Source organism: Colletotrichum abscissum, assembly GCF_030869225.1.
Source record: "Colletotrichum abscissum strain IMI 504890 chromosome Unknown Scaffold_63.1, whole genome shotgun sequence".
In the NCBI taxonomy this organism is placed as follows: domain Eukaryota; kingdom Fungi; phylum Ascomycota; class Sordariomycetes; order Glomerellales; family Glomerellaceae; genus Colletotrichum; species Colletotrichum abscissum.
Genome location: NW_026850507.1, coordinates 59,084 through 81,832, shown reverse-complemented (window position 1 = coordinate 81,832; position 22,749 = coordinate 59,084). Strand labels below are relative to the sequence as shown.

The 22,749-nt window shown below is 52.2% G+C and overlaps 2 protein-coding genes across 2 annotated transcripts; both read left to right on the top strand.

The window, feature by feature from the left end:
• Nucleotides 1–3,064: 3,064 nt before the first annotated feature.
• Nucleotides 3,065–18,028, top strand: CABS01_15174 (amino acid adenylation domain-containing protein; the record flags this gene model as incomplete). The annotated part of the gene is made up of 6 exons (XM_060548510.1): nucleotides 3,065–4,047; nucleotides 4,098–7,219; nucleotides 7,273–9,380; nucleotides 9,449–9,519; nucleotides 9,575–17,834; nucleotides 17,894–18,028. The coding sequence occupies 6 exons, from the start codon at nucleotides 3,065–3,067 to the stop codon at nucleotides 18,026–18,028; spliced, it is 14,679 nt and encodes a 4,892-aa protein (XP_060392054.1).
• A 2,611-nt stretch (nucleotides 18,029–20,639) lies between these two features.
• On the top strand, nucleotides 20,640–22,665 carry CABS01_15173 (fungalysin metallopeptidase; the record flags this gene model as incomplete). Its single annotated transcript, XM_060548509.1, has 3 exons — nucleotides 20,640–20,999; nucleotides 21,059–22,425; nucleotides 22,479–22,665. 3 exons carry the CDS (start codon nucleotides 20,640–20,642, stop codon nucleotides 22,663–22,665), a joined length of 1,914 nt encoding a protein of 637 aa, XP_060392053.1.
• Nucleotides 22,666–22,749: the final 84 nt, after the last annotated feature.

Here is a 22,749-nt window from a genome sequence, read left to right as displayed (position 1 = left end):
AGCTACTCCTCACTCAGACAGACTCTCGCCATCTTGAGTTATGCGGAATACCAAGGTTCCAACCTCAGTTCTTCAATACCACAAACACCGCTGACTGCCGACCAAGAACCACCGGGTATGGCTCAATCCCGCCGCCTCTCTCGCACCCGAGAATACCATCCAGTCCATACCTGAGTAGGAAGTCAACCTAGACTTCCTTTCGCCGTGTCCTACGGCATTCATCCACCTATCCACCCACACTTTCTCTTCCCTGGGCCCGTCCAATCCATCCACCACGACGCGCTGGCGACCTCCACCGACATCATCCAAGTGTCCGTCCCATCCCCTAGCCCGCCGAGTCGCCATGTTTCCGAAGGAGGGATACGACGGGTATTGGGGCATCGCCGCTGGGACCTGAACGCTGGATGCCCACCAAGCTGCAGACTGCAGAATCCAGACAGCCTCCTGTGACGTCTGACCGGCTCCTTCTGACTCTTTCGAACCTGAACCCCAACCGTTGCCTCCCAGGACATTCCCAAGATCAGTATGCTGGCCACCGCCAGTTTTTGACCGCATTCTCGAGACTGCCTCACCCTGTCCTCACCATCGATGGACGCGTACTCACTTCAGCGCTGGCCTCTTGAGACCTTCTTGCAGGCCCTGAGTAGGATATCTCCTTTCCCTCTAATCCGGTCTTCAAAGGCACTGGCCGTTCTTTTCCGATGCCGAATTACGTACTGCCTTCGACTCAGTCTACCCCCACATCTGGGCCACACTTCGCGTCTTTGGCTCTTGCAGCGATACATCGCCCCTCCGCGCAGACGGGCCAGGGACGTGACACGACCGCAAACCTGTGACAGACTGGCAGTGACCCCACGGCCAGATGGCGACTCTTTCTCCATTGGCCTCTCTTTCTGGCGCCTATGTTTGGCCAGGGTCTTTCTCCAAATCCATCTGTCGCATCCAAAGATCGAGACACAAACATACTGGGCCACTATTGCAGCTTGTTGCTCCGACTTGCCTGAGCGCGCATATGGAACGAACCTAATTAATAACGTATGCGTCCTGATCACAGTACATACCATCCCGCCGGCTCATGCCTACCTGTGGATACCACACCAGACGAAGCGATCCAGATAAAACCACTATGTGTGGGCAAAATCTGACCAGCCAGATGCCTTCTTCCCACCACCATCTTGTCGTCTCGGCCAGTCACCAGCGATATGGTGGTTGAGTGGTTCCCCAAAAGAGCCCCGCGCCATCGTCCTCCGTACCGCCCTCTTGACGAATTCCAGAGGCAAGTGCCCGGAGAGTTTGCCGCTTGTAGAAACCGTTGTCCGGCAGTCAGACGAGATCGGCCAGCAGCCGCGAACATGGCCGAGCATCGACGCGGATCATGGCGTGGCGTCTGGGGGAAAATGGCCTGTTCTGGATGCGCCGTCAGATCTCGCGCCATGCTTGTGCATCTCTGCAGAACCCCAGCACATGTTTAATCCGAGCCTGCCGTGCCTTCATCCGACGTTGGAAGTTCCGTCGTGGGTTATTGGTAGTGAAGCGTGATACATGAGCAGCTACAAGCCATGAGGCTTCGACGTTTCTGACCGGAGACGGCCGCCGGCCGGCCAAGCTCGAAACCCGTTTTTCCCGCCAGAACCAGTTCCTCGGAAGCGGCAACATGGCTCCCGCTTGATTCAAATGCGGACGGGGATGCATGTCGAACAACGGGTTCCGTAGTGCACAGTAGCTGTCAAGAGCTTTGCCTGACCACAAGATCGGATAAGGCTGCCGGCCATCGGCATGCCGTGCAGGCTCGCCACTGCAGCGGTAGTCGTGTCTGCAGACTTCCGGTCTTACGTTACACATCCGAGTAAACGCCGTCCAGGTTGAGGCAGCCAGAGAGCACTGAACGGGCCGTCGAAGCTTAAATCGTAGCAAAGAGCGGCGTTTCGCCCTCGGGCCTCGGGCAGCGCGGCGAGCTCTATTAAGCCATGACGCCATAAGCGCCGGAAATGCCCCCCGTCATCTGGGTCCTCCCTTTCAGTGATTTGGAGGGCCGATGCCTGGCCTCAAACCTGTCCATCCTGCCACAAACCTGTAAAGGAGCGTGGGATGAATATCTCACAAGTCATAACCATTCAAGCTTACGGATGGTGACCAGGAACTTGTGTGTAAGCCGCCCAAAGCGACCAACACACCTGACGCTGCCCCCCGTCAGCCACATCAGGATCCGCTCGGGGTGGGCGGGGGAGTCTCTTGGTCGTTTCCTTTGTGTGCTGCAAGCGCGGTAGCTTGTCTAGTCTGCGCTTGTGATAAAGCTCTTCAGCCAACGGACACACACGCACATAGGTACGCACACACACGCATATACGCCCATACAAAGAGACAAGCAGTGGTACATAGATTACCAACAATCCATATCTTTATTCTGCAGCGCTCCTCATCTCCGGTATCTCCTTGTCAGTCTACCGTCGCACCGGGAGTCGTCACACGCCCGACATACGCACAGGTCACAGATAGCCCTACGCACAGGGCCGAGCCGTCTTGAGCTAGGCAGCTCGCGCCAACACGCCGTCATCATCCACGAATGAACGATTCCATATTTCATCATCGACACACGAAGCTCTGGCGACCTTTCTGGATTGTGCTGCAGAATCGCTCGACGTTTCCCACAGGCTGAGTAATTGCTGCAATCTTACAGGCCAAGAGACCTGCAGCCGACCCCGTGTCAACCCCTCGCATTACCCCCATGGCATGTTGCCCAGCACCCAACTGAGGAACCACGCCGTTACATGACCGGATCTGTGAATCATCACTTGTCTTATTGGACGAAGACCTGTCCCAGCGCGTGGTCTCTTGGACCTCTAGCTGCAGGTCCATCTTGATCTGGGCTCGGGCGCATTGACCGTCGTGCCCTTCCCGTTGAAAAGAGGGCCCCGACTAATACCTGGATACCCTTTGTAATGCTATGGTTTACCAAGGGCTTTGTGCATCGAACCACTTCCCATAGCTTTGTAGAAGAGCTACTGAGAATTTCTCATCACTTTGGGAATAGCATCTTTTCTTGTTGAAAGACGACGAGGCCAACATGACCGACGCTGAGCTGGAGCCTCAGCTCTCTATCCTGAATCCTCATCCAACTCGGGCCCCGGGACCTCGCCTCCTTCACCAGCTTGTGCAGCTTACATCAGATGAATCGCTGCCAGCGATTCACTCACTCAATAGCCATGGAGAAGAGTCGACTCTCTCCTACGCTCAGTTCCATAATGCCGCGGATGCCCTAGCAGCTCGGATCTCTCGTTTGGCTGCGATATCCTCCGTGTCGGATGATTTTGTTATACCGATACTCATCCCCCAATGCTCACATCTCTATATCGCGATGCTGGCTATCCTCAAAGCCGGCGGTGCTTTTTGCCCTTTGCATCTAGATGCACCTCCCGAGAGAGTCAGATTCATTCTTCAAGACGTATCGGCGAAAGTTGTTCTTGTCACACGGGACTTGGCATCAAAGATCCCCCGAGACGATCCAGAGAGGGTTGTCTTAGTCGTCGACGAAGAGGTCACTGATGATCCGAATTCATCGCCGAGTCTCCCAATCAGGCATGTTGAGCCTCAACATCTTTCCTATGTCATGTACACTTCTGGGTCAACCGGCACGCCAAAAGGCGTCGGAGTCTCGCACGACGCTGCAACACAGAGTCTTCTCGCCCATGATCGGCATATTCCCAGATTCAGGCGCTTCCTTCAATTTGCCTCGCCGACGTTCGATGTATCAGTATTCGAAATTTTCTTCCCTCTTCTTCGTGGATCAACACTAGTTACGTGCGATCGTGGTCGCATGCTTAACGATCTTCCTGATGTCATCAGGACTTTGCAGGTCGACGCATGCGAGTTGACGCCTACAGTCGCTGGCAGTCTCCTTCGCTCGCGTCAGAACGCTCCTTGTCTAAAGCTCCTTCTGACGATTGGTGAGATGTTGACAGAGTCCGTTATTCGCGAGTTTGGTGGCAGCGACGTTTCGGACAGCATGCTATGGGGCATGTATGGCCCAACCGAGGCTGCAATCCACTGGTAAGTCATTGCATGTCTGTATTGGCGCCGTGAAAACTAACGCTTCGTAGCACACTGAGACCAAGATACCCTACGGCTTGTTCTTCTTCGAATATCGGATTTCCTCTGGATTCAGTCTCGTGCTTTGTCGTCGCTATCCCCGAAGACGGCGCCCCTTTCAACTTCAGCATACTTCCGAAGGGGGAGCTCGGGGAGCTTGTCGTAGGAGGATATCAACTCGCCAACGGTTATCTCAACAGGCAAGAACAGACGGATGCGGCATTTATCGACACTCCTTACGGCCGCGTTTACCGCACCGGAGACAAAGCCATTATAAATTCAGATGGAACTATGGATTGCCTTGGGAGGATATCAGACGGGCAAGTCAAGCTGCGCGGCCAGAGAATTGAGCTCGGCGAAGTGGAGCAAGCGGCAATGCGGACCACCGGTTGCCACAGTGCTGTTGCCATGGTCCTCGGTGGGATTCTAGTTGCTTTTTGCGCCATTGATGAAGGATTTACCCCGGGTGACTATGTGGAAGACATTCTCAACACTTGCCGTACATGGCTCCCGTCTTTCATGGTCCCCGGTGACATCGTCATCAAGACATGCTTCCCAAGGTTGCCCTCAGGCAAAGTGGACCGGAAACAACTCAAGAACGAGTATACAACGACGATACCGACACCATCGCAACCCAAAGGCCACTTCGAAGCGGCCAGCCCACTAGAACAGGAAGTTTTGTCAATTGTATCAAACTTTCTTGATTCTCAAATTTCTCCGTCGGCTTCGCCTGCATCCCTAGGCATTGATTCTCTGAAGGCTATCAGACTTGCTTCAGCTTTACGGGAAGGCGGTTTTCGAACATCAGCAACGGACATCCTCAGTTCCAAGACTCTTTCAGCCCTGTTCACCTCTGTACAAGCATCGGGATCAACCTCGACAGCAGACCAAGAAGACCGCGTGCTCGGCCTCAAGGATCCCTGTGAGATACACATCGACCAGGTGCTGGAGCAACGAGCGGACCTGACTTCCCTGAGAGACGACATCGCACGCTTTCAAATGTGCACACCGCTGCAAAACTCAATGCTAGCAGAGACATCTATCAATCCACAGGCCTATTGCAACTGGATCAAGCTTGGATTTCCGGCAAAGACTACGACGGAGGAAATTTTGCAGTGGACGTACCAGATTGCACAGAACAATGAGATCTTACGGTCAGGGTTCGTATTGTGTGATGATAAGTTCGCACAAATCGTCTACAGAAAGCTTCCTCAGTCTTCTGTTCAAGTTGTCCCCCAACTGGACGAGAGTTATTGTCTAGCTTCTGATGAGAATTACTTGCGTCCTCTCAGAGTCCAAATTCTGGAAAGTCAACAAGGTCTTGGGCCAACTGTGCTCTTCCATATGCATCACGCCCTCTACGACGGATGGTCAGCCGACATGTTGATCAAAGACTTTTCCACAATGGCCGACGGTGGAATACCCGAAATCAGACCGCAGTTCCAAAACGTTTCCAGATTTTACGCGGAACCTGCTAACAGAGGCCGCATGGATGAGGCGCGTGAATTCTGGGCGGATCATCTGCTTGGTTGGCAACGACATAATCTACCGCGTCTAATGGGTCGCCCTGCTGATACCGTCGAGACTCAGACTGCAGTTAGAGCGATGCACATTTCGCAAAGCGCCCTAGAGGAGACCGCAACACGGCTTCAATGCCACCCTCAAGTTTTCTTTCAAGCTGCTACGTTATGGCTTTGGGCCGGGTTGCAAGGACAGACGGATGTTGTCATTGGCTCAGTCTCGTCAGGCAGGACCATTCCGGTAACTAGCATTGAGCGCATCATGGGACCTTGTATCATGACAACGCCTTTGAGAGTCAACTTCGCCGGGATTGCGACAATTGTCGACCTCGTTCGCCACATCCAGGGTATGAACCGTGGCGCGCTACAACACGGCGTGTTACCGTTGGCAGACATCAAGAGAATCGCAGGCGTGAACCTCGGAGATGCCCTCTTCGATGTGCTGTTCGTCTACCAAGAGTCTCTCTACAGTCAGCAAGCAAAACATGGTCATGTTCGGGAAATATCTCATCAGGACTTTCTAGAGACCAGCCTTCTGGTTGAAGTTGAGCCTTCCGCCGAGAGCTTGGTTTGTCGCCTGACATACCACACCACCGCATTTACCACAGAACACGCCAAGATTTTGATGGAACAATTGGACTCGGTGGTTTCACACCTGATACTAGAGCCTCAAAGCCAAGTGGAAACTATCGGAAAATCACTGTCCCCAGGGCTCACTTCCATCTTCAACGTCCATCCTGCAATTCTCTCCACGGTCCCGGACCTAGCGGCAATGTTTGAGCACACAGCAATTGTCACACCCGATGCCACAGCCATCCGATTCGCAAGATCTCTTGACGAAGGAGATTTTGACACCATATCGTACAGTAGCCTGAATACCTCGGCTAACAAGATCGCGAGGCATCTTCATAAGCTAGGCGCGAGAGAGGGCGACATTGTGGGCATAATTATGGAAAAATCAATCTGCTTGTATGCCGCCATCCTGGGTATTCTTAAGGCTGGCTGCGCATACTTGCCTCTCCTGCCTACCACCCCGAATGACAGAGTCCGGCTCATTTTGACGCAAGCAGAGGTTACAGTCTGTGTTGCCGATGCGGGCGTCTCATCAACTTTAGACGATCTCTCCAATTGTCAATTTGTGGACGCCCTGTCAATCGACTCGGCTGGCACCACGGAGAATAATTTGAGCCTGTCGGCAGACCCTTCGCGACCAGCGTATGTCATCTATACGTCTGGAACCACAGGCACACCCAAGGGCGTGGTAGTCACACAGAAGAACATCATGAGCAACCTGGATGTTTTGTCCAGGATATACCCCCATAGCAACGCTTCTCGTTTCCTGCAAGCATGTTCACAGGCGTTTGATGTCTCAGTCTTTGAGATTTTCTTTACTTGGAAGGTTGGAGCATGTTTGTGCTCTGGTACCAACGATACCCTTTTTGGGGACTTGGAGCGTGCCATCCAGTTTTTGGGATGCACTCATCTCAGCATGACCCCGACGGTTGCGTCTTTAGTCAACCCTCGCAATGTGCCCGCAGTTAATTTCCTCGCTACTGCCGGCGAACCCATGACTGCACATGTTGCAGAGAAATGGACCGGCTTCCTATATCAAGGTATTCTTCACACTGCTTTGAAGGCTTTGACCTTGAGCTAATCACTTTTATAGGATATGGCCCAGCTGAAACCACAAACATTTGCACCGTCAAGAGGATGAAGCCTGGAGACTTCATCGACCACCTTGGGTTCTCATTTGACAACACTTCAACCTTTGTTCTCGGCTCTACAGCGAACGCAGCAGTTCCCATTGGCTGTGTCGGCGAGCTCTGCTTTGGAGGAGACCAAGTTGCAGCTGGCTATCTAGGGATGAAGAGTCTCACTGAGTCCAAGTTCCTCGAGCACCCGCAGTTCGGTAGAATCTACCGATCAGGCGACATGGGACGGATGCTTGCAGATGGATCTTTGATGGTACTTGGACGAATGGATGACCAACTTAAACTACGCGGACAGCGGATTGACACTGGCGAAATCGGCAGCATCCTCACGAATTCAAGCATTGCTACGTCAAGCGCAGTAGTCATCGTCAGCAACGCAACTACAACCGCGTCTCAATTAGCTGTGTTCTATGTACCCGCGCAACAATCCCATGCTGACTGTAGGACTTTGCCTATCGACGAAGGACTGTTCCAAGCAAACAACACCCTTTTCAGCCTCCTTAGATCACGCGTACCCGCCTACATGGTCCCGAGCTACCTGGTCCCAATAAGTTCTGTGCCGTTGACGTCTAGTGGCAAGGTCGACAAAGCCAGGCTTCAAGCAATTTTCCGCGGCTTAGATCGGAACTACGTCGGCCGCGCTGCAGGCTCTCTCCAGCAGAAGGAAGATGAAAAGTTCTGGTCTGATGAGGAACGCACAATCAGAGCGGCGGTATCCCAGACAACCAATGTAGCAGCAAGTGAAATTGCTCGATGGCAGCCTTTTTCTGCTCTTGGGCTAGACTCTATATTCGCAATTTCACTCGCCAGGTCTCTACAAGCTTCTTTCAGCCGAAGGGTGCCGGTTTCGATGATCCTTCGGACAGGCTGCATAGCTCGCTTGGCCCAGGAGATACTTGCCAATACACCAATTACCTCCTCAAGCACAATTTCTAGTGTCTCCACGCCGTTACCTCGGGAATTCGTTAACGAAGTAAAGCGAGACTTCGCGAAAGAGGGAAAACAGGTTTCTTCAGTTCTACCGTGCACCCCGCTGCAAGAGGCCATGCTTTCGTCAACGACGGGGTCATCCTACTCAAACCAGATGATCTTCAGACTACATATTCCTGATACAGACATGAAGGGGCACTGGGAGCATATGCACCACCGGCATGGCATTCTTCGGACCTGTTTTGTGTCGACTAGAGACTCAAAATGTGCCGTTGCGCAAGTTGTGTTAGACTCTGTGCCCATGACGTGGGGCCTGATCGAGGTAGACAGTCTAGAAGAAGCAGCCAGTCAACACGTGGAAGGGTTGCCCGGTGCAGTGGACTCAAAAATCCCACCACTTTCACTCGCTATCCTCAGGGTAGCAGGAGATGTCTATCTCTCATTTGCATGCCACCATGCTCTTTATGACGGCGTGGCAATGGAGGCACTTCTTGCGGAGGTTGAGCTGCTCGAAGCCGGCAAGACTCTCCCGGCTCCATTGGAGTACGAGCCTATTCTTGCAGAGATTCTTCAATCACCCGACGGAACAAGCAGTTTCTGGAAGAGCCACTTCGAAGCCTTCAAGCCCACTCAGCACATTCTCTCAGCTGGGGGCTCTCAGCTTCCTGGATCATCCACGACTATTGTCACGTCGAAGCCGCTTGTCATGTCCCTCGGCCAAATGCAAGCTATGTGCAAGACTTTGGGTGTTTCAGTGCTATCCTACTTCCAAACAGCATGGTCTGTATTTCTGACTCTGGTATATGAGGAGTCAGATATTTGCTTTGGAAACGTCATGAGCGGCAGGGCTTTGGCAGTGGATGGCATTGACCGTTTAGTCGCTCCTTGTTTCAATACTTTGCCTGTCAGAGTTGAAGTACCCCTATCAACGGAAAGCGCGGCGCTTCTCAAGACATTTCAGAACATCAATCCTCGTCTATTGGAGCATCAGTTTACCCCCTTGCGTTCAATTCAAAACCAGGTTTCGAAGAGTGGTAGACAGCTATTTGACTCTCTTCTCCTCCTTCAGCAACCGAAACCAGATCGTTCTTCTGGTGTTTGGGAACTAGTTGAGGATAATGGAACCATGGATGTAAGTCTTAATTTTTGTGGGTGATCGAACTTTTGCGAGGGAAGAAAGAGCTAATGAAAAATGTACAGGTACCTCTCGTTTGCGAATTGGTCCCGTCTCCGGTCCGTGACCTGATGATCGTTACACTTCACTCTAACAGGTATGTTCCGGACCGTCAGCTGGCATGAAGAAGGGGGGACTAACCTCAAGTGTAGTCCTTTCATGACACAAGAAGCAGCCGTTGCACTGCTCGACACGTTTTTGTTTGTTGCTCAGCACATAGCGACCCACCCTGCTTCCAGTATTCCTACGCGAGATCATTTGGCGACAGGGACAAGGCGGGCCCTTGAACGTCTCAAAGTCGATAAGATTTCAGAGACAACTGAGAAATCAGACGCAGACGTAGCTTCCGTCACCGAAGAGTGGAGCCAAGATGAAGACCAGCTCCGATCGATCATCTCCGAGCTCTCGCAGGTTCCAGCCTCAAACATTCGCAGAAACACAACCATCTTCCAGCTAGGCCTTGACAGCATCAATGCAGTACAACTTGCAACCATGATGCGCAAGAGAGGTCTGGGGTTGTCTGCCTTGGATGTCATCGAATTCCCTACTTGTGCGAGACTGGCCACTCGACTACACGTTGTACCCGCGCAAAATACCCGTCAATATAACTTTACGAAATTCGACCGAGAAGTCAGGGACTCTTCGGCTGGTGAATTCGACAAGATCCTACCATGTTCGCCTTTACAATCCGCTATGCTGAACGACTTCATCCAGTCAGAGGGTAAAGACTACCTCAATTACATGTCTTTTGCGCTCAACGAAGACATTTCCGTTGATTTACTTCAGAAGGCGTGGACTGCTTTGCTCGACCACCATGAGATCCTGAGGACAGGGTTCATCTCCACACAACATCGAGATGCCTCTTTTGCAATGGTGCAGATCCCGTCCACACGCTGCCACCTTCGTCTCACGGTTTACAATAATGCGCCCGAGTCGTTCAGTGTCACAAAGTGGAAACTAGACACTGCGCACGAAATTTTGAGCTCAATGGAGCAACCCCCTTGGGCCTTAGCTCTCGAATCAGCGACCTCGGGCGTGACAATGCATCTGATTATTCACCATGCGCTCTATGATGCATACTCATTGCAGCTGCTTCTTCGGGATCTGTCATCATACATCTCCGGAAGACCCATGGTCCAACACTTGTCTATTGAGAATGGTCTCTCGGAAATCCTTCAGGCTTCTCTTGATACTAGCGAAGCAGAAACTTTCTGGAAGCAAAAGACTGCTCAAGTTGTCGTCAACCGTTTCCCTACCTTGACACCCCTGACGGAAAAGTCTCCGGAATCGATGGTTGTAAAGAGATTTTCCAGTGTGGACTTCACCCAACTGTCCGCAAACGCGAAGAGGCTCGGTGTATCAATTCAGGGTGTCCTGCAAGCCACCTGGACTCGTATCTTGTCCGCATATCTAGGCGAAGAAGATGTAGTGTTCGGCATCGTCTTGTCTGGTCGCCTGAGCGATGAGACAAAGAACATCGTTCTCCCATGCATCACTACTCTGCCTGTCATCGCGCACAATAGATCATCAAATTCTGAGCTTGTTCAACAGATGCTTGACTACAACAATCAGCTTCTGAAGCATCAGAATGCCCCTTTGGCACAAGTTCAGAGATGGCTTGGGTATCCAAACACGAGAGTATTTGATACCCTACTTGTGTATCAACGAATGCCAACTGACGACGCTCCCGGTTTCCCATGGGAAGTTGTCAGCGATGAGGGCAACTTGGATTATTCAGTTTCGTTTGAAGTCGAACCGCTTCCCGAAGGCAAGATCCAACTGCGTCTGTCCTTCAAAACCGATATTTTGCCCAAGACTCAGGCAATTCATTTGCTGGACCAATTCGACGCAGTGCTAAGGCATCTCGTCCAGTGCCCCGAGCAGACGGCAGATGACCTATGGACCACTGATCCGTCGATTTTCTCCATCATACCTCCCCTGGAGCCTACGATTTATTCCAACGAACCTTTCCTCCACAGCTTTGTCGAGACCAAGGCTGAGACTCATCCTGACAAGATTGCCCTGGAATTTGTGACCGGTTTCAATGGCGAAACTCCTATCTCTAGACAATGGTCTTTCCGGGAACTCAATGAGAAGGGAAACCAGGTCGCGCATGTTTTGTTACCTCACGCAAAAGTCGGCGAGACTATCGCAATTCACTTTGATAAGTGCCCGGAGGCCTGCTTTGCGATTCTTGGAATTCTCAAATCAGGCTGCGCTTTTCTAGCCTTGGATCCGTCGGCTCCCAAAGCGAGAAAGGAGTTCATTCTCAAAGACTCTGGCGCTTTGGTATTATTGACTAATGTTGATATCGACTTTGCCGTCGAGCAGCCTATCATTCATATAGACGACACTGCACTGAGTCACCAGCCAAGACAATTCAATCCCCCGAAAGGTTTAAGCGTGCAAGACAATTCTTATTGTCTGTACACCTCTGGCACCACTGGGACACCCAAAGGATGCGAGATAACTCACGAGAACGCAGTCCAGGCCATGAAGGCATTCCAGAGGCTGTTTGATGGACACTGGGATGAGACGTCCAAATGGTTGCAGTTCGCATCGTTCCACTTCGATGTGTCTGTTTTAGAACAGTACTGGAGTTGGTCGGTGGGGATGACTCTGGTCGGAGCGCCCAGAGATCTGATTCTTGACGACCTTGCCGGTACGATTCAGCGCCTCGGCATTACGCACATTGACTTGACGCCTAGCTTGGCTCGTCTTCTTGATCCAGTTGAGGTCCCAAGTCTGTCAAGAGGAGTCTTCATCACTGGAGGAGAGGCTCTCAAACAGGAAATTCTTGATGTTTGGGGCCCTATTGGTGTGATCTACAACGCATATGGTCCGACTGAGGCAACAATCGGGGTCACCATGTATCAACGTGTACCACAGAACGGCAGAGCATTGAATATTGGCAAACAGTTCGACAACGTTGGATCCTACGTGTTGCATCCAGGCACGGACATTCCGGTCATGAAAGGCGGTGTTGGAGAGCTCTGTGTTTCCGGAAAACTTGTTGGCAAGGGTTATTTGAAGCGACCGCAATTGACTCAGGAACGATTCCCCTTCCTGGAAAGACATGGTGAACGTGTCTACCGCACTGGAGACCTGGTCAGAGTACTACACGATGGCTGTTTTGACTTCCTTGGCCGTGCTGATGACCAAGTCAAGCTGAGAGGTCAACGCCTGGAAATAGGGGAGATTAACCACTCGATTCGAACTCGGGTTCGTCAGGTTAGCGATGTCGCTACTTTGGTGACCAAGCACGGCAGTCTCGACAAGGATCTCTTGGTCACGTTTTTCAGCTGCAAGTCAACGAGTGCTTCGAAGAACGAACTGCAGGTCTTGAGTGGAACAGATACCGCAGCCCTCGTCCGTTCTGTCCGGAAAGCCTGCAGAGACACTCTACCGGGATACATGGTTCCTTCATACATCTTCCAGGTTCCAAGAATACCTCTTTCTCCAAACAATAAGGCAGACATCAAGCAGCTCAACCAACTTTTCCGCACGCTCACCCCTGAGAAATTGGTGCAACTGTCACCGTCTTCAAGCGCAGCTTCTGAGCCAGTCAATGACACTCAGCGCCTGGTCCTATCAACGACGAGAGAGTTCCTTGGAGATGACACGAACATATCTCTATCGAGCAATATTTTTGACCTCGGCGTGGACTCTATCTCAGCCCTAAGGTTGTCACGCCAGTTGCGCAAGAATGGTCTTATTGGAGCGTCGCCCCAGGTCGTTCTTCGAAACCCAGGTCTGGGAGATCTGGCCGAAACTCTGCAAGAGAGTCAGTCTTCGAATGAAAGCAGTGGTGTCCAAGAGGCACGCCAGCTCATTCACGCATTTGAACACAGATACCGGTCCTTGGCCGTCCAAGAGCTTGGATTGAAGGATGATCGAGACATCGAGTACGTTGCACCATGCACGCCTCTTCAAGAAGGAATGCTTTCGCGCTTCATGTCAGATCAGGACGAAGGTGCCTACTTCACTGCGTTCCGCCTCAAGCTTGCGCCAGCAGTATCCATTGCCAAGCTCAAGAGCGCCTGTGAGAACATGGTGAAAGCGCATGCGATCTTACGAACCAGCTTCATCCAAACACCTGCTGGTTTTGCTCAAGTCGCAGTCAAGTCATCTCAGCTCTCATGGAAAGATTTCCGTGATCGTAGCCCCGCCGAGCTCGAGTCACTACTCTCCAGTGCTCTTCCAGACCTAATACATCAGAATAGCAGGAATGTTTCAAATCCTCTGGAGCTGATTGTTACTCAACTGGGCGAGGAGACTGTCCTTGTTGTTCACATCTTCCATGCGCTGTACGACGGCTCAAGCTTCGAATCCATGCTTCGATGGGTGTCTGCTGAGTATTTGAACCAAGAACACGAGACACCTCCATCTTTTCTGGACACCCTCGCTCATGGTCCTTTGGCAACTTACGATTCTAGCCGCCAGTTCTGGGTTGAGCATCTGAGTGACTGCTCCTTCGATACCCTTCCTAGGTTGCGCTCAGAAGATGCTGCTGGTATCATCACAAAGACCAAGACTTACTCGGCACGCAATCTGGAGACGTTGCGTAGATCTCTGAACGTCACCCTGCAGTCGGTTGTGCTTGCATTGTGGACCTCTGTCATCAAAAAGCACTTTCCAGGCAACGCTGCTACTGGAGTCATTGTTTCTGGCCGATCTATTGATCTGGAACAGATTGAGAATACCATCGGCCCGTTGTTCAACACACTATTATTCTATGCTGGCCTCAAAGAGGGTGACACTTGGTTATCCCTTATCCAGAAATGTCATGAGTTCAACACTTCCGTGCTGCAATTCCAGCACGTGCCGCTACGCAACATTCAAAAATGGTGCACAAAGTCTAGAGGCCTTCCCATCTTCGAGAATCTGTTCGTGTTCCAGATCCAGACACCTCCATCCACAGAGCCATCTGGCATGTGGTCCGTCATGGACGACTACAGTGTTTCTGACTACCCCCTGGCCTTCGAAGCATCCGCGACCCCAGACGGCCAGTTGCGCATCCAAATTGTCGCGCACAGAGATGTAGCCGACGATTTGACGATGAGCTCTTTGTTTGAAGAGATTGATGACGCCATGGTCGACGTGACATCCAGGGCCACTCATTCCTTGCCTGTTACCGCGAATCCTTCCAGGGAGGCTTCAACAGCGGCATCTCCCCGCACACCACTGACTTCAAGACCGGAGTCCGTTGATGGGGAGATCTCGAAAGATTACCAGCTTGACTTGAGCCTGTCAGATTTTGAGTGGAACTCAACTGCCTTGGCTTTGAGGAAGGAGATTGCCGCCCTGGCTGGTGCTTCCGAAGACAGCATCACAGAGAACATGGCGCTGCTTCAATTAGGTCTTGACAGCATTGATCTCGTCAAGCTCTCTGCAAGACTCAAACACATCGGCTATGAGCTCACTTTATCTCAACTTATGCGTGCGCAAACGATCGCTGCGATGTCCAAAATCTTGAAGGATAAGAAGGCAACTGAAACTGAGGTCGATTGCCAGTCGGGCTTCGATGAGCTCAAGCGTCACTTATGGAGAGCAGTGGAAGCAACTCAATTCAACCTAGACAACGTGGAGGCTGTCTTGCCTCCTACCCCTCTGCAGGAGTCTATGATCGGAGACATGCTACAGTCAGACTTTCTCCAGTACTTCAATCATGACATCTTGGAGCTGGCCGATGGACTAGACCTTGACAGATTTGAAAGGGCCTGGAAGCAGACCGTGGAACGCTCACCAATACTGCGAACCGTTTTCGTCCAGATTGAGGATCCGGACGTGAAGCAGACTTTTGCCCAGGTTGTGTTAAAGTCAGATTCTTGCTTACTGGCCTTGTGCAAGTATGAAGCAAATGGTCAGAACGAGCCGCAGACCATCATCCAACACCACAAGGAGACTGCACAAGCCGCGAACGGGCAAGGCAGCTTACTCCAATTATCCCTCCTATCTACGGGCTCGAGGTCTCTGCTCATTCTATCGATTTCACATGCTCTGTACGATGGCTGGTCATTGGCCTTGCTACACCAAGACATTGCTGCCGCCTATCGAGGCCAGTCGGTTGATCGCCCGCCTACTGAGCCGTTCCTGCGAAACCTGATAAAAACACCAACTGACCAGTCAAGGAAGTTTTGGTCTCAATATCTCGCAAACACTCAGCCGTCTGTGCTGCCCAAGAGGCAATCTTCTGACGAGCTATCAAGGGACGTCACTCACCGTACGGAAGCTATCTCTAGCATCAAGCAGGAACAAGTTACTGCATTCTGCAAACGTTATGCTGTCAGCTTGCAGGTTTTGGGTCAAGCGTGTTGGGCATCGGTAGTTGCGACTCTGATCCAGTCTCTTGAGGTCACTTTCGGTGTGGTTCTTGCTGGCCGAGACTCTGAACAATCGCAAGCTCTGATGTTCCCGACAATGAACACTGTAGCAGTCCGTTGCTTCCTCCACGGCTCTACTACGAGCTTCTTGCGCTACCTTCAAGAGACGATGAGCGATATCACGGAGTTCCAGAACTACCCTCTGCGAAAAGCCCAGAGCGCTGCGGGCGGGCGTCTCTTCAATACTCTCTTCATCCTCCAGAAGAGCCCCAACTCAGGACCAGACGACGTCCAGATCATGAAGTCTATTCAGGGGTCTTCCGCAACCGACTTCGCTGTCTGTGCTGAGTTGGAGGTCACCCCCAATACACTTGTTTGGCGCATTGCTGGACAGAATGCCTTTGTGTCTGAAAAGATGACGCAGCAGCTACTTCATCAGCTTGACAGATCTTTGATGTTCATTGTCAATACACCTGAAGACAATCTTCTCCGCTTTGAGGGTGACCAGGTTTCTATCTGTCAACTGCCAAAATTCCACTCCAAAGCAACGACGCCCTCATCTTCGGGATCGACACCAACAACGAGGCCATCTGGAGATGATACTGAGTGGACACCAGATGAGAGCGCTATACGAAGAGTACTCTCGCGAGCAGCGAATGTAGAAGTCCAGTCAATCAGCAAAAACCACACCCTTTACAACCTGGGTCTAGACTCTATCAGCGCCATCAAAGTGGCGGCGCTTCTGCGCAAAGAGGGTATCAACCTTGGCGTTCGCGCGCTCTTAACTTCCAGCTCAATCAAGGAGATGGCCCGGCATGCCCAAGCTACTCCTACCAGTTTTGATGCTGCACCAGAAACGCAGGGTATTGCATCCAGATACAAGCTACCCACTTCTATCAACACGCAAGCGCTGCTTTCCAGTGCTGCCTTGTCCGAGTCGTGTGTCGAGGATATTTTGGCACCACTCCCGATGCAAGTCTACATGGTCTCCGCGTGGCAGAACGCAAATGGTCGTGTTTTCTATCCCGAATTCTTTTATCGCCTCAAGGGGTCTGTCAAGATTGACCAACTGCAGTCAGCATGGGCTGCTGTGGTGGACTCTGAGCCAATTCTCCGAACTTGCTTGGTCGCTACTGGCGAAAGATCACTGCCCTTCGTCCAGATCATATTGCGGACTGATATTGACGGACCCCACAAGCGGATTGTCATTGATGGACAACGTTCAACCGCGGAAACAAAACAATGCTACCCGCAAGTGCAACTCAGTACGAAGCAAGAAGACAACGAGTCGTGGGCACTGAAGTTACGTATTCACCATTCTCTTTACGACGGCTTCAGCTTGCCGGCTCTCATGCAGAAGTTGCAGGCAACAATTCAGTCGGAAGCTTCTGATATAGTAGTTGATCTGGGTTCATGGAGGGCATTCCTTGCTTCGAGCCATGCGACTGAAGTCAAGCAGAACAACAAGGCGTTCTGGTCCAAGTATCTGAACGGTGTTGACCAGTCGACGAGCGATGGTCACGCAGATCAGTCTGTCTCATTGAGCCGAGTTGCTCTTCTCAAACGCTCGGTTGTCCCGGAAGTTGGCCGTCTCCAGAAACGTTCTGCCCAAGCCGGCGTTGGACTACCGGCGCTTTTCTTCGCCGCCACAGCAAAAGCACTCCAAAAGTTCAGAAGTCAGGGAACGAGAGACATTGTCTTTGGTATCTACTATGCTAATAGATCATCGACCAAGGAATTGGCCAGCACGTTCCCCACGCTCAACTTGGTGCCGCTCAAGGTGTCTCTGACAGCAGATATTGACATCCTCCGGATTGCCAAGGATGTTCAAGAGGACTTGCATCACATTTCTTCTCATGCAGCTGTCGGACTTTGGGAGATCAAGGATTGGACTGGGCTCGAGATCGATTGTTTTGTCAACTTCCTCCACCTCGGTGAAGACAGCAGTGAGATGCCGGAGATCGGCAACGTTTCGCTGGAGCCAATTCACAATCTCGGCGAGACAGATGAAGCTAGCAGCAGCAGCAATGATGCCGAAGAGTGTTCGGCACGCTGGCTGAAGAACAATGCGGTCAAAGACGCCTTTCCAGTATGTGCCCCCATTTAGCTAGAAATTAATCACAAAACATGGTATCTAACGTTTTACAGGACGCACTCGATATTGAAGCCTCGATCAATACGGGTGCAATGGACATCGGAGTCTTCGGAGCATCGACGAAGGTGTCTGAAGATACTGCCGAAAGGTTGATTGGACTACTCGGTGGTTTACTGAAGGATTTGTAAGGTTCGATAGGGGCGTTAGGTCTTGTACATCCAGATTTCACGTGATATTTGATACTTATAGTTTTGCTTTGCTTTCTGCTAAGATGGTAATTGCCACCGGGATTATTGGGGGCTATTACCTTTTATTTGAGGAATTATTCGCATGACATTGTTTTGTGCAATCGTAAGCAACCCAAACATTTACCTTTTCCATCTCCAACGTCCCTTTTCAGGATACGATGGCTTCATCTCTAATGCCAAGCCATGTCGTCGTGATCGCAAGCAACGCTTCACGTACCACCCCAATACGTTGCACCCAAGCTGTCATTTAATCAACGCATCATGGATCACTTCGGCATGGACCGAACCGCTCAGCTGAGTGGCTGAGCCTTCCCGCGAAACGTCGAACCGCCTTCTTGAAGGAGTTCGGGTTCACACCAACAGCAGGTGTCTAAGCCTCTTGGCGACTGTTGGCTAATGGCTTGGTACCACGTTAGTCGAATGGCAGTCTACGAATCCTGTAGCCTTCTTTAAGCAGAAAGTGTCATTAGCCGTCTTAACCCCGACTGGTGCGCTGACAGCCTGACATTCTCCTTCTTCCACTTGCCCAAGTCAGGTAGCCGAAAGTTGCCTCACTGTGCTGATGCGGGAATAGGGGATTTTGGGGGTTGAGAACTCGAGCGGTGGTCCATGCAAGGCACGCCCGGATATGAAGACCAGATCGATAAGGTCGTCCCATTGCACTAGCGGAGCGATCCCCGAAAAGGCAGGTCTGCGGCTAATGCTGACAGGGAATACAGGCATCATCTGCCGAGACCATCACGCGGACCGGGGGGAAGAGTTGGCCCATTGGACTCCGTCAACTTTGGGGTTGAACGCTGTAGCAAATGGTAGGTCTGGAGGATTGAGGAAGTCGAGTCTGTTGATAATCGATATCTCGTATCTCGTACGAATACAGAAGATTGAACCAGAATGGCGAAATGTCTCAGCCGGCGGGATGATCACTTCATCTGCCCGATTTTCCCATTCCCGTATCCGCCTTTGTGCAGCAAGCTCTGGCCATGTGCTCCTCCATGAAGAAAGTGACACGGGCAAGGCGTAAAGCTTTGAGATTACTACCTCCTCTATTCGTAGTGATTATTTTGGCGATTGGAAGCTTATTGACCCCTTGCGACGAACAAGTTCTTTTGCTACAGCATGTTAATTTGTTACAATGTACGGATATTTTGTCTGCCTTGCGCTTCCGACCTTGTGCGTTGAGATGTGATGCAGAATTGACCAGAGTTGGCAGCTGAGGTCTTGTCATGACAACATAATTGTTCGATTGCTGACAGGCCCGGGATCATGTTTCCCCTCATCCCCCACTCACTGAGAGTACAGCAAGCGTTAGTTATTTTGGTCATAGCAAGGCACTCGGAGAGTCGGGGGAAAATCGCAAGCCACTCGTTCTTAATCCATTCCCAATCTCACCTACCTAAGCTAAGCGTTGCATCAACGGCGGTTCCTGAAAAAGAGCGGCATTGAGTCTGACTCGACCAGACAAAAGGACCATGGTTAGTTTCCTGGAGAATATCTGCTAGCGGCGCAGATTGAACTGCAGTTTAAGGTATCGATCCCGTTGCGGGCTCTGCGGGGCCTTTCTCCGACATGATTTGCAGAGTTTATTTGTTACGTGATAGAGCCCTTTGCGCTCACCGCGCTTGTGAGAGGCACGCGATGAGAGAGGCCCCCCCGCGGTGCAACGCTGTGCATGACCACGAGTCGGTTTATGCTTAAGCTTTCGTTTCTATCTTTTAGTTAGTTTGACGTCCATCTCTGAGCCGCATTGATTGTACGTTGGAGGAGAAGCTTACTAACCACCTGCCAATGATGAATAGTTCATCCAATATCCTTGGACCCTTGAAGTTCGGTCTTGTCTACGCCGTTGCACATTTCTAGAACGGTGGCGCTCTGGGTTCGCAGAGAGCATGGAGAAATTCAACCCGAACACCTGCTGCTCAGTGCCGAATCCCCCATATCGCCAAGAAACAACTGCAAGCTAAGCCGTCGCCAAGACGCCAACGGCGCAAACGAAGCATTAATGTAACCCTCCCGCTGCCTAGTATCAAGGATGACAAGAAAACGACCTTCCCTCTTCTCTCACGAAGAGATCCGATAAACGCGAGCTTTGGTATTGGAGATGCGGCCCCCGGACCACTGGCGGATCACGCAAGCATATCGAGTCGCGCTCGCCATGTATCGTGGACCCCGTATCGCCAACAACCTCCCGGATAGAGCCCCAATTGTCTCGTGGAGTGGTCCTTTTGACCAAGAGCTAGCGATCATGAGGCCCCATATCGTATCCTGCCTGGTCTTACTGCTTGATTGCAACTCAGCCTCTGCAGCAGGGCACTCGGTAACATGCAACTCCGAAGAGGAAGCTCCTTGGCTGCGTTGAGGGGCACGAGGGGATACACGAAGGCCGACCCCTTCAAGTTCAACGGTAGCTCCCTCAGAGCCTCAAAGATCATGAGATACTTAAATCAATCATGATTCCCTCGATTTTCGATGTTTTGAAAGGAGCTCGTTAGGCACTCTCAAGTCCCCAGCCCCTCGTTCCCTCCTCTCCCGCACCTCTCTCATCCTTCCCGCCATGTATCGCTCCATGAAGAGCTTGGCCCTCATCGGCCTTCTGGGCCCGACCTCGCAGGTCTTTGCCCACCCGGCCACCAGCCACAACATCGGCCGCCGCGGCGTCGATATCGAGGCCTTCCGTCTTCCCCAGCTTGGCTCTTACACCAACGCTACCCAGACGGAGGCAACCCCGCCCATTGCGCTCCTGAAGCGTGCCAACTACGTCGACACCGCCACCGAGCTCGTCAAGAAGCTTGCTCCCAACGCTGAGTTCCGTGTTGTTGGTGACAACTATGTTGGAACCAACGGCATTGGCCACGTCAACTTCAAGCAGACTGTTCATGGTCTTGATATTGACAACGCCGACTTCAACGTCAACGTAAGACACACTTCCTTTGCTTTGGTGTAGGTATCACTCGACTGACATGTTCTATCTAGATTGGCAAGGATGGAAAGGTCTTCTCTTACGGCAACAACTTCTTCAAGGGTGACCTCCCCGAGGCCAGCCCCCTGACGAAGCGTGACTTCAAAGACCCCGTTGCCGCTCTCAACGGTGCCAAGGATGTTCTCCAGCTCCCCGTTGAGGCTACTTCTGCTACCGCTGAGGCTAAGGAGGGCACGGAGGTTTATGCCATCAAGGGAACCTCTGGTGCTGTTTCCGACCCCGAGGCTAAGCTTGTCTACTTCATCCAGGCCGATGGGACTCTCTCCCTGTCCTGGCGTGTCGAGACCGACATCTCTGAGAACTGGCTGTTGACCTATGTCGATGCCGCCACCGGCTCCAAGGTTCAGGGTGTTGTCGACTACGTCTCCGATCTTGCCAACTACCGCGTCTACCCGTGGGGTGTCAACGATCCCACCGAGGGCGACCGCGTTCTAGTCACCGACCCCTGGGATCTCTCTGCCTCGCCGTTGACCTGGCACAGCGACGGCTCTGCCAACTACACCACCACCCGTGGCAACAACGGCATTGCTCAGTCCAACCCCAGCGGTGGCACTGCTTACCTTACCAACTACCGCCCAACCAGCACCTCGTACAACTTCGACTACGAGTACTCCACCAGCTTGACCACCCCATCCGCCTACATCGATGCCTCCATCACCCAGCTCTACTACACCGCCAACCACTACCACGACCTGCTGTACACGCTCGGCTTCACCGAGGCTGCTGGTAACTTCCAGATCAACAACCAGGGCAAGGGCGGTGCCGGCAACGATTTTGTCGTCCTCTTCGCCCAGGATGGTTCCGGAACCAACAATGCCAATTTCCTTACTCCTCCCGATGGCACCAACGGCCGCATGCGCATGTACCTCTGGACCCAGTCGACTCCCCGCCGCGACTGCAGCTTCGAGGCCGGCGTCGTCATCCACGAATACACCCACGGTCTGTCCACCCGCTTGACCGGTGGTCCCGCTAACTCCAACTGCCTGAACGCCGTCGAGTCCGGTGGTATGGGTGAGGGCTGGGGTGACTTCTTCGCCACGGCCATCCGTCTTAAGCCCACCGACACCCGTGCTACCGACTACGCCATGGGCGCCTGGGTCTATAACAACCCTGCCGGTATCCGCACCGTTCTCTACTCTACCTCCATGACTACCACCCCCAACACCTACTCCACCATCAACGGCCTCACCAGCGTCCACCGCATCGGTGAGACCTGGGCCACCACTTTGTACGAGGTCCTCTGGAACCTCATCGACAAGCACGGCAAGAACGACGGCCCCAAGCCCGAGTTCGACGCCAACGGTGTCCCCACCGATGGCAAGTACTTGACCCTGAAGCTTGTCCTCGACGGTATGGCTCTGTATGTATCCCCATTACTGCCACTCGTTCCGGTCAATAGACTAACAAGACCAGGCAACCCTGCTCTCCCAACTTCATCCAAGCTCGTGATGCCATCCTCGACGCCGACAAGGCTCTCACTGGCGGATCCAACTTGTGCGAGCTCTGGACCGCCTTCGCCAAGCGTGGTCTGGGCTCCGATGCTGTCTACAGCTCTTCTGCCCGTCGCGATGGCTTCACTATCCCCACTGGCGTTTGCTAGAGGAAGAATCATGTTCAAATTTGATAGCGTAGATACCAGAATTAGTGTAATGTGTAACGAGACTAAACTCAACAACTGTAAAGT